The sequence below is a fragment of the Zea mays genome, chromosome 1 (genome assembly GCF_902167145.1).
Source record: "Zea mays cultivar B73 chromosome 1, Zm-B73-REFERENCE-NAM-5.0, whole genome shotgun sequence".
NCBI classification, from domain to species: domain Eukaryota; kingdom Viridiplantae; phylum Streptophyta; class Magnoliopsida; order Poales; family Poaceae; genus Zea; species Zea mays.
In genome coordinates this window covers 254160483-254175145 of record NC_050096.1, presented here as the reverse complement: position 1 = coordinate 254175145, position 14663 = coordinate 254160483, and the positions used below count along the sequence as shown (strand labels likewise).

Here is a 14663-nt window from a genome sequence, read left to right as displayed (position 1 = left end):
TTCGGTTTCACTGAGGCACCAGCACCGAGCCAGGATGGCGCGGGCATATCAGCCTTGTCTAACCAAACACAGCTGAGAAACAAAGCAAACCATCATCCAAGCTGAGGAAAGCATATGAACATTTCACCCAATATAAAGATAAATAAACTCAACTCTCTTGAGATGGAACTCAAAACCCACAAACAACTCTGAAAGAAAATGCAAAATTAACCGAGGTACTACAAAAGTGGCGTTGGTGCAACAAGGTGGGCTATGGAGGAGCAATTGCAAGGTCAAGGAACGACACTTAGGTTCTTTCAGCGCTTGCCACCGCCACCACCCAACTTGGGGCCCTTGGAACCCTTCTGGACCGCTCCCTTCGTCTGTGCCTTCTGGGACTTGGTCACCTCAGCCTTTTTCGCCTTCTTCTCATCCTTGGTCTTCTTGATGCGCTCCTTGATCTCACTGCAAAGGTGTCAGTGGGTGTTCAAATGAGCCTGATATCAAGCATCTGTATCTATTGTGTTTCTGTTAAATGTCACTCAGAGATTTTGTTGGTTAGGCCAACAGACAGTTACCACTGTCATAGGCACAAATGATGGCTTTATTTTATTATAAAATCGACAAGCATACCGAAGAGCAGCTTCTCTAGCAGCATCGCGGACCTCGGGCTTCTCAGCCCTCTTCTTCTGGATCACCTCTAGGGAAGCACCCACAATGGACCTCGAGTATGGCTTCTTGGTGGCGCGGCGCCTCTTCTTGACAGCCTCAGCATGGATATCCTACAGACAGAAATGGCTAATACATGTAAAAGGTTCTAGACTTTTAGCGCCATAATAAGTGTGGCGAGAGTAATTGTTGTTGCAAAGATTTATTCAGATGTCATGCATCAGATAGATGGATACAGAGGCAATGATGAAGGATTATATAACAAAGCATGCAAAAATCACATGATTCAGAAGACAGCTAACTATATTGGCTAACATCAAATGTACATTAACACTGCTAGGTAAGCTAGTTAATGTTATACATCTGCATCTGCATATAAATACAGAAGTTAACATATTAATCACAATCCAGAATGGTGATAAATTATACAAAGCGAAGGTTTACTGTAATCCTGGTCTTAGCTTAATATGACTTGAAAAATCATTAAAATCATTTCATTCAAGAAAACATTAAATTCAACAACTATCAAACTTTGAGTATATCATCTCATCTCTACCCAGATGGTTGAAATATTTAGCTCATACAAGAAAAGCTGTAGCTAATATATAACCAAAAAAGCATGGAATCACAAGAGAAGTGAATGGATGACATTCTTAAAGTTGACTGGGAAATATCACATACCTTCTTGTGCTGCTTCCTGTACATTGCTGTCCAGGTAAGCTTTGCAGGCTTCAGGCGGTTGTGGAAGTAGCGCTTGCATTTTGAGTTGGCAAAAAGGAAAACCTATAAAACATATGTAGTTTCTTTCCATAAGAAGATTTTATAATCTTAGACATCTCTTACAAAAATATGATAGCTAGTAACCTGAGAATCAGCACGGATAAATCGGATGCCTTTCCCAGGATAAATCTTCTGGCCGCTGAAGCGGCAGAGTTCTGTCCTGCAAGGATATGATCATACTTAGAACAATTTTGAGATCAGTAACTCTTGCTAATAACATTTCTTAGAATAGTCATTAATCAGTCACATAAAATATCCTAATCATGCAGAAAAGGAAAGGCATTGACTAACCAGATCTAATAATATTTCAATTGCAATAAAAGATGCAGAAACTTACTTCAGCACCATCTTCTCAGCTTCAAGAAACCTTCACCAACTACATATTTTACATCAAACAAAGAAAGAAAATCAGAATTGATGATTTGTATGGTTGATGATGCAACTAAGTACAAAACCTGAGAGGTCAGTAACAATGTATTAAGCAACAAGTTAAGTTTGCAGCCACACGAATAACAGGATTAGACAGGCAGCAGAAACCAGGTTAGTTTACAGCCACACAAATACCAGGATTTTACAGGCAGCAGAAACACAACCAAGAGTAAATTCCTGCTGCAACAGTTCAATCCTCGTGCATCTCGCACATTAATGAAATTGGCAACTATGCAACGCCAAAACACATAGCAACCAAGTGAATGGGCATTCAATTCGAAAGGGTGACACAAACATCTAAATGACCAATATAATTCAAAATTAGATTTAGCTGTCTGGTGACTACTGGCAGCAGAAACACAGAACAAATCTCTGCTGCAAAGCGGGTTCCCTGATCCATATAGCACAACGAAAAGTAAGGCAACCATTGCAACAGCTATATCGACACGGTACATGTGCCGATGTTTATCTAGCTGGCCAACAGTGACTAGACCTAAACAACTACAGGTGCAACAAATAAAACCATCAAATGACCGAAACCAGATCACGAAAATGGAATTAGGGACGGTTCTAGCGATAACCGTACGAGATAAGGCGAGCGCAACAGCTAGTCTAAGGCAGAAACAAAGGGAAAGAAGGTTTCGACGGTTGCAACACCTTCCGAGCAGAGGCGCGGAGCTGCAGACGGCCGCCAGGCGACGTTGGCGGCGGTGGAGGAAGGAGGAGAGTGTTTTGTGGCTCCGCTAGGGTTTGGCCATTTATAGTAGCTCATGCGTGGGCCGACTGACTGGGCTCGGATAAGCTGCGAAGTAGCTGCTTTTGAGCCCAAAATTCCATTGTGAGCTTTAGCCATAACGTTCAATCGATGGGCCTTTTTCGGCAAAATTAGCAAAAAAAAAAAGGTCATTTCTACCTTAATGAACTACTAGGTCAGTGCCCGTGCGTTGCAACAGAGTCCTATAATATCTCGATAACTTATATATACAAATGTGTTATGCAGTTATGAGATAAAGGATGACATTCGCGAGCTGTCCGGGATGACATCGAAGAGAAATTCGGGTCTGTGATGTACGGACACTCACCTAGTAGTGTATTATATAAGATAGGTCAGTGCTCGTGCATTGCACCTAGTTGTGAATGAACTGGAACTGAGTGAAAAAATAAAAAGAAAAATGATATCCAATTAAATTGTTTATACTGCATGTTTTAGTCATCGCCTGATTAAGCATCCACTTGAAGCCAATAGCAGTAGTGCACTCATTCTTGGAATCACCTCCTCTCCTCAGCAGCTGATACACACACAAAGAATTTGGCTAGGGCTGAATCACCCATCTACCAGTTAGCACGGTCGCTCGTACTACCAGAGCAATGCCGAGGGGTATGCCAATGAAGTAGTAGCATCCGACGTTGATGTAGGCAACGATTGCTTGCCACCTGCGGCCAACGCCCACTCCATCAGCCGTTGTCAAGTGAGCAAAAAGCTCAGTACCAGTAGTAGTGGGAAGAACACAACAAATGCATTACTGAAGGCGGATAAGTCTGTTCTCCAGTGAACTAACTTATGTAAAAACTGTAGTGACACTTGGATTAGACCTATGACCTATGGTTTAATAGTATCATTTTAGTTAAATACATAGCTTTATTTCCCAAGTTTATGAAAAGGAGATTAGTAGATTACTGGTTTACTGATCTTCCCATTTCTCTTAACCTCTTAATACCTTAGCATTAGCCGCACATCAGTTAGTGAAAATGTACATGAATTAAAGAAAAGAATTCCAACCTCAAATATCTCAACAGCAACGCAAACACAATGATCGTCTTCGCCAAAAGCAGGAGCACAATGGACAACACTCGTTCGACCATCATCCGTGACATAGTTATCCGCAATAACTCTAAACACACTCTCTTGAAGTTCAAAGAAAAAAATTAAATAGAGCAGTATATCTGTAACCAAAAAAGGTAGCAGCCCTAAGCAATTATAAGAACCAAAAGGCTACAGATACATGCTTCAGTAATTCTTTGCTTTAGATGATAAATCTGAGCCCCCAGCACCCCGCAGGGCTACCAACAACATATTATAAGTATAATTGCAGCTACAAAAAAATTTAAAAATAAACCGAATAGCAGTAGTCACATAACTAAATAAGCAACCAGGTTTGCACCCCTGAAGTTAACAACTCAACACAAACACAATAACCAAATAACTAATGAAGCAGTACCAGGCAAGCGTTACACAAAGGAGCTCCAACCTAACAGCTCAACTAAAACCTACGGTACAACAAGGACTCGCTCAGGAGCGCACAGAAGTCCAGTTTAAACTAAAGATGCACATCCCCTAGTCTTCACTCCTTGGATGACTTGTTGGTCAGGGACTTCTGAATGTGCAGTATGACACCTCCGCCTGCGATGGTGCTCTTGGTGAGAGTGTCCAGCTCCTCGTCTCCATGAATAGCTAGCTGCAAATGGCGAGGGGTGATACGCTTCACCTTCAGATCCTTGCTAGCATTCCCAGCCAGCTCCAGAACCTCGGCAGTCAAGTACTCCAGGATGGCAGCTGAGTAGACGGCTGTGGTGGCACCAACACGTCCATTTGCCTGAGTCCTTTGCTTCAGCTGACGGTGGATACGTCCAACAGGGAACTGAAAGCACATCAGTGAATATTTGGCCCTCTCCACTTTGATGGACTCCAGCATGCTCCCTAGATCCTCGGATGCGAGGCTGTCCTCCAGGGCATGCTGTCCTGCTGGCTCTTCCCTGCCATCCCACTCCTGCAGCAGCCCTCCTACCTCCGTTAGCGAGATCCCGTCTTCCAGTACGACTCTGGCAAATATTTGGTTCGACACTAAACGTATTAGGTGAAACCATTTGAGGACAACCAAATCTATAAGCAGGAAAGCAAGTAGAGAATAAAATATCCCAAATACGTACGTGAAACAAGAGCATGCACCATTGTTGATGACAAAATCCTTACCGACACCATTGGTTAGCTGCAGGGCCATATGAGCAAAAATGAGAGTGCACATACTGAATATACTGAAACAAAAAAGAAAGAATAGGACAATAAAATACCAAGATAAGCGATATGTGCACCCACGTTGTACATAGGAAGCATGAAAATGGAACCACAAGTGGCTACAATATGTAGGAAGGATCGGGAACAGAAGAAATAGCACACGCCTAAAATAATTTTGATCTTCCAAACAGACATAGCTTCACGAAGAACAAAAACAATTGGAGCTAAAAGCTGAAGTGACACATGATAATTTGAGCATTAAAGCATTCAATAGACTCACAACCACGATAAAAAAGGCTTCAACATATCGCCGTTTTTTCTCAGTCCACTGAACCAAATTCTGCTCGTGGCGAAAGGAATCATGATTTTCTGACCACTCTTCCAAATCTTTTGCTGTGTACATGAAGTATCTACAAAATAATTGCAGCCTTCTAAGGTACTTGAAGGATAAAAAAATCTTAAATAAAAAGATAAATAAGATACAAATGAACAAAACATCATGTGTGTGGAACCGCAGATGTAATATGAAAACCAGGAAAATTACAAAATATTCAATGTCGCTCGTTCTACTGGTAAGACACAAATGGATTTATTAAGCATGGCATGGTTCATTAGACACCAAGCTGGACACAAGAAAACCGAGAAGGGACTATCATAGAACTTTTGCACGGGTTTGATCAGTCTCAGCCAAGTTTACTATCTATGGTTATTGGTTAAATTGAACTAAAATTGCCACACATGTTATGTACAGATTCACGGATCAATCACATCGAAATTGACATTTCATTGTCGCCTCTAGTATAATGACAACGACACATACCTGTGGATCACCTATGTCACTGTCCGGTCGAGGCGTTGATGGCTTCTGTGGAGCAGATGATTTGGTCGAATTTACTGCTCACAACCATAGTATTTCAGCCCACCGTTACCAGGTGGAGGCAGCACCTGCCACAATTCGAAATTCCTCTCCGTTTGCTGCCCAAGAAACATGTAAAAACAACGGATATACATTACAATGAGACAGCAACCAGACAAATCTGAAAAAAAACAAATATTCATTACTTACAGATGGGTCAGTTGAGATCTAAACCTTTGTACCATCGACCTGTTCCCATCTTCTATTCTGTCTTTGCCATATGTAAGCAGTGATTAGTTGTTATAACTGAAAGATACCCATGAAGAATATATAGTTGTTACAACACAAAAGAAGATGGTCCTGCACACAGTTTGCAACCTATCAAAAAATACAAACTGACAGTCTAATAAAAACCTTAACACTTGAGTTCATTATGATAACTATAGTTGTTTGACATAGAAATGCTTTCTAGCGCAATATGAAATTGAATGAACAAAAAATTGATGTATACTTTAATTTGGTAAATACCTTTATTGAGGGAATTTCTATTGGATCTTCTGTAACTGGTACTTCTATCCTAAACACAAGATAATCTGACAAACTAATAGAGTTTCTTAAGGGAATGTACCTTTCAACAAGACCTTCGGCTCTAACCACTTTCATGTTTCATTTCATTAAGGTGGTCCTTCTGTTGCATGATAGAACTGCAACAGAACTTGATACGGTTTTATGCAAGGCATCCATCTGATGGGTCAGTTGAGATCTAAACCTTTGTACCATCGACCTGTTCCCATCTTCTATTCTGTCTTTGCCATTTGTAAGCAGTGAGGAATAGTACCCACTGAAGTTAGACCATATCTAGTAACAGTCACAGAAAAAGAGTGATCCAGTTAAGATCATTGATATTAAAAAATAGTTAAGATCCCTAACCTATTTTGGAGGATAAAGAAACATTTGCTGCTGCATTTTCTAAGACTTTAAAACCACATGACTCATACTGGAAGGATACTTGAGCCTTTCACCCAACTCTGCACTCAGCTGTTATTCACCATCATAAAGATCTTTTAGTTTAACAAATTGATGATAACAGGTTTCACAAAAAAACATCTTAGCTGTTAATAATAACATCATTTTTTCAATTACTTAAGACAAGTAACCTTATACCTAGCCTCCAGATCAACTCCCAGTTGTTCAATTTTTTGTGCCATAGCTTAAGTGACAGATAATTTGAACATGATGAGATAATGATACACAAAATAAAACATATTTGCTAAGACTGTAAAAGCACATGACTCAGACTGGAAGGATACCTGAGTGGCTGAGTCTTTCCAAGCTCTTCACCCAACTCTACACTCAGAGGTTGTTCACCATCATAAAGCTCTTTTAATTTAATCAATCGTTGATCACAGGTTTGGCAAAAAAACATTTTAGCCATTAATGGCAGCATCATTTTTTTTTCAAATGCTTAAGACGACTAACCTTATCCCTTGCCAGTAGTGAGGTATGAGCATTGAACGAACTGGCACCGACCTAAGAATCTGAAAAGTCATGAATAGCACATTAAGTAGAATTGAGAGGATGAGTCCCAACTTTATAGATCATTACAGAAGCAAAATATACTAAGACACGCAAATTCTATTGAACCAATATCTACTGAAGTAATCCTGCACAACGCAAAGGTGAATGGACCATAGGGTGTGTCACATAGAAAAAGGGCTGAAACGAACAAGAAACTAAGATGAAGGGTGGGGCAAGAAATTGGGACGACAACAGTCTAGGGATGAAATGAAGCTGCCCTTTGTAATCACGTAGAAGGGATTGGGCCACCACACCGGAATGAGAAATCTAGCAGAAGCGATAAAATGAAGCATTATGAGAAAGGATTTAAAGTGCGATTCAAGAGGAGCGAAGGATGTAGAGAGAAGAACATTACCTTTCGCCTTGCACGAGATGAGACTGAGCAGCGTAAAGAGCAAATGCTTCTTTTGTAGGCGTAGCTTGCTTGCGCCTACAAAAGAAAAGGAATTGTCAGAAAAACGGAGGAAATATAAAATCTATGACGACACTCAGTGTACATCAGTGACAAAGATAGAGCAAACTGGACAGAGATATGCTTACCTTGTGGGGGCATAAACTTGTGTTACAAGGGGTGAATATATAGGGAATTTTAGTCATAATCACTATTTTACAATTTTGAGCCCCTTATATATGTGCATAGTAGTGGCCTCGTTTCATAATAAAAAATGGGTGCACCTATATTGTTGAAACATTACCCTAATTCCCCCACGTTATACTGTTACCACTATTGTCAACTTACCAAAGAGCAACATTGTCAACTGAAACATCATACTATCATAAGTTTGTCTAGATCAGGAACTTAATAAGATGCAGAGCAAACATAATAAGCAACCGACAACTTTATGCAGAAAATGTGTTATTTTGTTTGCCAATGTTTAGTGATGAAAACTGCAAACTACTACATCTGTTCATAAATATGACACTGTTGACTTTTTTTGAAACCTTTGACCACTCTTATTCAAAATATTTATTCAAAAATGTAAAATTTTAAGTCAACCACAGACTACCTTAAGTGATAAAACAAAATACAACAAAATAAATTATAACTCATTATTTTTTGAATAAGACGAGTGGACAAAGATTTCAAAAAAGTCAATGGTGTCATATATTTATGAACGGGAGTATCATACAAAGATACCAATGCGATAATTATGTTGTCACAAGCTTGATTTCAGAAGGAGAATAGTACCAGCCACATCCCATTCAAGATCGAAAACAGAATTTATAAGCATTTAAACTCAAATAATACTGATAGTCAATTATGGCAAGACCTTCTACGGACAATGGAAAATCAAAATAGTATTATAAATAAAGAATTCTTCAATAATACCATTATGAATATGAACTAACCAGTTGTCTTCGGACCATTTACATCCTTCAGTATCCACTACATGTAAGCTGAATGCATGTCTTGACGCTGGAGAAAGGTTCTCAAAACTGTACACAAAAAGTCATAACACTATTAATTTGAAACAATACATCTCAAGTAGGAAGAATTAGCAATATAAAGGAGAATCACCTCTGATGTATAAGATCTCCATGTATAACCACCAAAGCACCAGATTTTACTTCCAGCGGTACAAATTCTTTCTGATCATAGACTGGGGAGGGCCGATCAAAATGTGTACCATTTTCATCTCTGACCATACGTCTCACCAAACCCTCTAATACAAAACACAAAAGTTAAAAATTAAACTTAGACAGTCCTGCCTTTCAAGACGTTCTTAGGCATAAAGTAATTGTATTAAAAATACTTTTGTGTGATCCTGGAATTGCCCACAGGCAACCATTGTTGATTGTTGCATCTTCAAGTGCAAGCCACAACCCTGTGCATGTACGAGGTTCCGTGTAAAGGAATGTATTATCCTGGTGCGGCACGACCTCACCACCAATACCTGGTTGCTATCAAAAAGAAGAAGAAGAAACTAAGAATTTAAGAAATAACATATAATGTTAGCAAAAATAGGGTCCAAACAATCTACCTTAAATATGTACATAGATTGAATGACTGCAGGCCTCTTGTAGCCTAAAGAAGAGAGAGGAATTAGACCCTCACATGGCCCTGCGGGTTCCCGGACTGCTCGTAGTAGATGGTGTGGACATCGGAGACCTTGAGGAACCCAGAGTCGTACGGCTCGACCGGCGTGTACACAGGCTTCGACGACGGATCCATCTGTGCGGCAATGGGAACGGAGAGGCTCGCGCGGCAGTAGCGGCGCGTGCCTTTCGCCTATCGCAACCCAGACCCCCTTTCCCTGCAAAGGCGGCACAGAGAAAACCACTATCACAAACCCACGAGTCAGGAACCCCATGTGCCGCTGGTCCATGGGGACGGGTAAATGAGGCCGAGATCGCGGAGGCCGACGACGATGAGGCGGTTACTTGAGCGTGGGTGGGGGTGGTTTGCGAGCGTGGGCAGCATCCGACGGATGACCAAAACGGAGGCGGGACTGCAGCAGCATCATAGCCCAGAAGAATCGACGCCGAGTAGAAGTGGAACAGAGTCTGTTCCTCGAACCACGCCTTGAGCTTGCGCAGCTGTGACAAGACTCCACCTTTTCCTCCGTACACCGCCGCCGCGAGCGCGCAGTCCATCCCCTCGTCGGCAACGGATGACACGTAGCGCCGGAGCACGCGGCGGACGCTGACGGTGTCCATAGCCTTCACCTCCGGGCGCTCTGTCCGCCACACGGCGCCCTCGGGGCCGACGACTCGGACGCCGGAGACGCGGAATCCGAGCAGAACGCTCGTGGTCCCGCGGTCCTTGGCGAGGCACTTGGCGATGTAGGGCTCCAGCGAACTCGGTGGCCACGTGATGGCACCGATCTTGATGTCTGCGACGCAGGGCGCCTCAAACCCCGCGAGGAGGTCGTCGAGGACGAGGTGCGGATGTGGCTCCCCGGGCTGCGCCTATGTGGGGAGGAGTCGCGTGCCGTGGAACCGGGGGAAGAAGGTGTCTCGGATGCGGGCCGGGACGGCGGCGTGGGCGGAGAACGCCTCATAGAAGGCGACCTCGTGCTCCCCACAGTCGCCGGCCTGGAGCGGCTTATAGAAGAGGCCGGAGCCGTCGATGAGCGGGCCCAGCTTGCTGGCGGAGGCGCGGTGGCGACGACTTAGTGCTCCGGCGGGGTGGAGGTCGGACATGGTATGGGGACTATGGGAGCAAGGGGTGACGGGTGGCGATGGTGGAAGCGGTGGGTTTGCGGCGCAGCGGAGAAAGAGATTTTGGGGGCGGGGTGGTTGCCAAAGGCAGGGACGACTGGGATGAGGGAGGCGGAGGGGCGGGGGCGGAGCACGATCGGATGGCTTTGGATGAAGCGAACGGTCTAGATTCATGGATGGCAGAACGAGAAAAGGCAGGCTACCCTTAGAGCCTTAATAAGTAGTATAGATTCATAATTCCTAAATCCAATTGATGCAATATCATACTTGTTGAGAACATATTCATTAACATTTTGGAGAATTGTATATCAGTATAGCTGTGAACACATTCAAATTAAGACTAAGAAGTGCCAACTACCAAGCATGCTGATGCTCCCTATGTTCTGAAAATTTTGAAATGCGATACAAAATTGAAAACTGATCAGATGGATAAATTACCAAATAAAACATACCATTTAGTCTATCGAGAACTTCAATTGCTTGATTTCTTGTGTATCCCTCATTCGCATCCAAAATAAATGAGCAATCTGGATGGACAAGCCTCCATATGCGCTAGTATATGTTAAAGGAGCCCTGTAAGCAGCAGTGAAAACATGTAGGCAGGTTATGAACTTAAGAATAATAACAAATTGACACTGCTAATTCTGTATAGAATCATGAGTTTTTGACTTACAATAGTGAGAAGTGGCTGGCACATCGAAAAAATGGTTGATGCTGATTAGTATTTTGATCCCCTACACCAACCACCTAACAGAAGTTAGATGGTAATATATTAACACCATGACACAAAACTTACAGCTATTACTTCCTATGATACCCATTTCCCATTCACAGCAAATTGGCAAATCAGATAGTTCAGAACAAACACAGATCAGAACTATGACCATTCTTATTTTGTTTTGACCTGGGTTGACCGTTCCATTAGCAATTGAGACGATTTGAACAAAGAAAACGACAACCTCATCACTGCCCCCTTTCTGAATTAGAGATGTTAATAGCGATCGTTCCTGCAATTAGCAATAGCTGAGGCGTCCTTACTGAATTAGCGTGTTGGGGATATGAACCCGCACAAACTCCTCAGGGTCTGAATTAACGAGATCCGATATCAAACCACCGGAATAACCTCATCATGGCCCGAATTAACGCGTTCCAAAGTTAAACCACCACAATAACCTAGACAGAGAACAAACTAAAACATCAAAGCCCTAACGCAAGCATCACACTGCAAGTCAATCGTCCGAGAAAAAACACACCCTTAATTGGTAAACCCTGAGGATTCAAGCCTCCAAGCCCAAGCGTACTCCTACCTCGCAAGCTTTTGCCTCTAGCGGGACCTAGAAATTGAAGAGTCCAAACCAACCCATCAAAAGGTAATGAATCTTACCGGAATGGAGTCGGGTGGCCTCTGCCCCGCGTTGCCATCCTGCTCCGCCATGGAATAGAGAGGGATGTGGGCGCCAGTTACGGTTTCGAGAATGAAGTAGGGTCGGGGCTCACCGCGGATGTCGAGCAGCTGCACAGCATGCCGAACGATGGCGTCATGTGGCGGGTTGCACCTGTAGTGGTCATCATAGAAGGCACAGGCCACCAGCCTCACCAGTCTGCCAAAAAACCAACCCACCCGATCCCGCACGGAGGTCAAAAAAAACGGCCGCAACCAAGCTTTCGAGAATGAAGTAGGGTCGGGGCTCACCGCAGCCGCCGTCGTGCCAGGAGGAGAGCATGGAAGCCCCGACGGCGAGTGTGGCGGTCTCCTTGCACCGCAGGCCCGTGATAGCGTCACTGCGAACGAGATTCGTGCGAGCGGGACGATGGAGGAAGGAGGGTGAGGCCGTTGATTGGGCGACGACTGTCACGGCGGGGCATCGCGTGCGGGACCGGGGAGGAGGGGGCGGTGGGGCGAGGGCATGGAAGCAGACGTGGGATGGATACAGAGGCTGGGGCGGGGGCGGGCGGACTGTGGGCATGGCCGGGGAGGCGAGGCGAGGTGTGGGTGGCCAATTGACTCACGGATCTGCCAGAGCGCCCACGGCGGGGCATCGCGGCGCACGCCCGGCCCGCGGCGATGACGGAGGGCAGCACGGGCGCCTCGCCCTAGCCGACGACGACGTTGGAGAGCGAGGCGAGGCGCGAGGACGCGATGGTGAAGGGCGCGACGAGCGGGATGCGGAGCGGGCGCGCGCCGGCCGCCGACATGTCCACGGAGAAGGTCTCCTTGAGCGCGTCGAAGCCGAACGAGCCCACGGGGGAGGGCGGGGACGTGGACGGCGAGACGGCGCAGAGGCGGGTGGTGGCGATGGCGGGCTGTTGGCGGTGGATGTGGATCGACCTCGTGGGCGCCGCCGCCGATGGGTGAGCGGGGCGGTACATGCACGACGATGGGTGGGGCGGGGTGGTTGCCAAAGGCAGGGACGGCTGGGACGGGGGAGGGGGAGGGGGCGGGGAGGAGCACGGTCGGATCGCCCTGGATGAAGTGAACGGTCCAGATTCACCGACGGCAGAACCAAAAAAGGCAGGCTACCCTTAGAGCCTTAATAAGTAGTATAGATTATTCACCCCCTCAACAATTGTTTAAATGACCTAACTACTGGTTTAAAAAACGTTAAATAACTAATGTAGTTTTAAAACCACAAAAACTGTTTATGAGTTTATAAAACTATTGAGATTCAAAAGATAGATCGGAATAGGCCAAATTAAAATAAAATATTCAGCACTTATGGAAAACATCTCTAGAAATTTTCAAAAAGTAGATTTAGCTTTAAGAAAATAAAAATATCCAAAAAAACTAGTAGATAATAAAAGTATGAGATAAAACCAGCAAATAGCATAAATTTGACCTTGAATACATTCACTATGATTGCATCTTGTGTTTTATTATGAAAAAAATGAAACGTGTCTATGCATCGATTAAAATACTCTATTTTTAAAATTTTGAGAAACCTAATTGTTGTAATATTTTAAAGGTACTTTCATGATATATATAGTTTTTTTAGATTTCATGTCCCAATATAGGTTTAGGATTTTTGGGGCCAGAAATACAGTTATTGTGGTTTAAACAAACTTGTTAGGTATTTACCCTCTTATAAATGTCTTAAAATCACTTCTAACTAGGGAAAAGAGGTGATCTATATAGTTTTAAGACTTGAGGAAACAATATGTATAATTTTGAAGTTTAAGAAAAAATCTTGTACCAACACATATAGAATCAAGACCCATTCAGGAGTACAACACTTGCACATGTTCATCCATCGACATTTCAACATCATTTGACATAAGACACACCAAGCAATTCATTATGCTCATAACAATCACAGAGCGTAATGGTTATATTTCATTATCATATTTTTGCATGCCAATAAATCCTAAAAAGAATCATGCCAATAAATCGCCTGCACGGGAACAAAGAGGGAGAGGGAAGGCTCCAGGACGACGTGGGAGGGTCAAGTGGCCAGCGTATAGCGCATGTTTTCATCCACCACATCTAGGGCTTCGAGAACGCACTCCAAATTTTAGAGGACGTTGCTGGAGGGGTCCAACCACCCTTTATCCTCTAGATTTAGGGTAGCAGACGATTTACTGTCGCTTGCTGGAGATAGCCTAAGGAACTTCTGTCCTCTCTACCCCCTTTATTTACTCCCTCCAGTAGGCTTGCTTTCCTCCTTCCGCCCATTTCATCGCCTTTTCAATCTGTAAAGCACTTCTGATTGCTCTTCGTCCGTCTTCAGTGCCTTAAGGAATGACAACTAATCTTTTTTCATTGTTCTGGTGCTTCATGGTTTCTCTTATGCTCTGTTAATGCCTACTTTGTCCTTGTAGGTGTGCTCTTGGGATAATGTCCTTGGTGATGTAGGCTACCAGGAGTCTTGCCATCTCCTTTGTTATGTGCTCCGGGCATAGGTACCTACAAACTTGTGTCGCTCTTCTTTTGATTATGAGTTCTTTTGTTCCTATCGATGCTCGATATCCTAGGCCCTATTGCACCTATTAGCCATTAAGGAATCATATGTATAACCTACAAATGAAGCATTCATAAAAAGAAAATCGTCGAGGGAATCTTTAATGGAAATCATAGCATGGAATGAGGTAGACAGTTCTACACTGGCAAAACGAGTTGACCTCTTCTTTGAGCATCGAGGAGCTCAGAGGCATGCCGAGGACAAGCTCAACAGACTGTGCTTCATCATCGACACCATAGGA

General features: G+C 43.7%; 2 protein-coding genes, 3 long non-coding RNA genes and 1 pseudogene across 7 annotated transcripts; all 6 read right to left on the bottom strand.

The window, feature by feature from the left end:
* Positions 1-74: 74 nt before the first annotated feature.
* Positions 75-2591, bottom strand: LOC100193634 (60S ribosomal protein L24-2). The gene is made up of 6 exons (NM_001138733.2): positions 2515-2591; positions 1766-1804; positions 1513-1588; positions 1330-1431; positions 613-761; positions 75-444 (listed from the first exon to the last, which is right to left on the bottom strand). Exons 2-6 carry the CDS (start codon positions 1774-1776, stop codon positions 297-299), a joined length of 486 nt encoding a protein of 161 aa, NP_001132205.1. The 5' UTR covers positions 1777-1804; positions 2515-2591; the 3' UTR covers positions 75-296.
* Positions 2592-3969: 1378 nt separating this feature from the next.
* On the bottom strand, positions 3970-4644 carry LOC103643659 (probable histone H2A). The gene has a single exon (XM_020546805.2). The coding sequence runs from the start codon at positions 4548-4550 to the stop codon at positions 4200-4202; it is 351 nt and encodes a 116-aa protein (XP_020402394.1). The 5' UTR covers positions 4551-4644; the 3' UTR covers positions 3970-4199.
* Positions 4645-4785: 141 nt separating this feature from the next.
* LOC103643658 (uncharacterized) lies at positions 4786-6538 on the bottom strand. 2 transcript variants are annotated; one of them, XR_561185.3, is made up of 4 exons: positions 6355-6538; positions 5937-5997; positions 5691-5845; positions 4786-5280 (listed from the first exon to the last, which is right to left on the bottom strand). It is a non-coding gene; the product is annotated as an uncharacterized lncRNA (long non-coding RNA). The 2 variants fall into 2 exon arrangements; XR_561184.3 differs by having other exon boundaries at positions 5937-5993.
* A 142-nt stretch (positions 6539-6680) lies between these two features.
* On the bottom strand, positions 6681-7366 carry LOC103643657 (uncharacterized). Of its 2 annotated transcripts, none has more exons than XR_561182.3 (3): positions 7206-7366; positions 7037-7073; positions 6681-6764 (listed from the first exon to the last, which is right to left on the bottom strand). It is a non-coding gene; the product is annotated as an uncharacterized lncRNA (long non-coding RNA). The 2 variants fall into 2 exon arrangements; XR_561183.2 differs by having other exon boundaries at positions 6682-6754.
* A 1697-nt stretch (positions 7367-9063) lies between these two features.
* On the bottom strand, positions 9064-9367 carry LOC103643656 (uncharacterized). Its single transcript, XR_561180.4, has 2 exons — positions 9287-9367; positions 9064-9206 (listed from the first exon to the last, which is right to left on the bottom strand). It is a non-coding gene; the product is annotated as an uncharacterized lncRNA (long non-coding RNA).
* A 167-nt stretch (positions 9368-9534) lies between these two features.
* Positions 9535-10518, bottom strand: LOC103645446 (inositol polyphosphate multikinase IPK2-like; annotated as a pseudogene).
* Positions 10519-14663: the final 4145 nt, after the last annotated feature.

What these genes read in the sequence shown, in the direction of transcription:
- LOC100193634 (NM_001138733.2), bottom strand. An exon ending in TTATCCGTGCTGATTCTCAG is followed by an intron (nt 1,432 to 1,512) that starts GTTACTAGCTAT and finishes TATGTTTTATAG; the next exon opens with GTTTTCCTTTTTGCCAACTC. An exon ending in ACAGGAAGCAGCACAAGAAG is followed by an intron (nt 762 to 1,329) that starts GTATGTGATATT and finishes TTCTGTCTGTAG; the next exon opens with GATATCCATGCTGAGGCTGT.
- LOC103643659 (XM_020546805.2), bottom strand. Translation starts at nt 4,550, where the DNA reads ATGCTGGAGTCCATCAAAGTGGAGAGGGCCAAATATTCACTGATGTGC.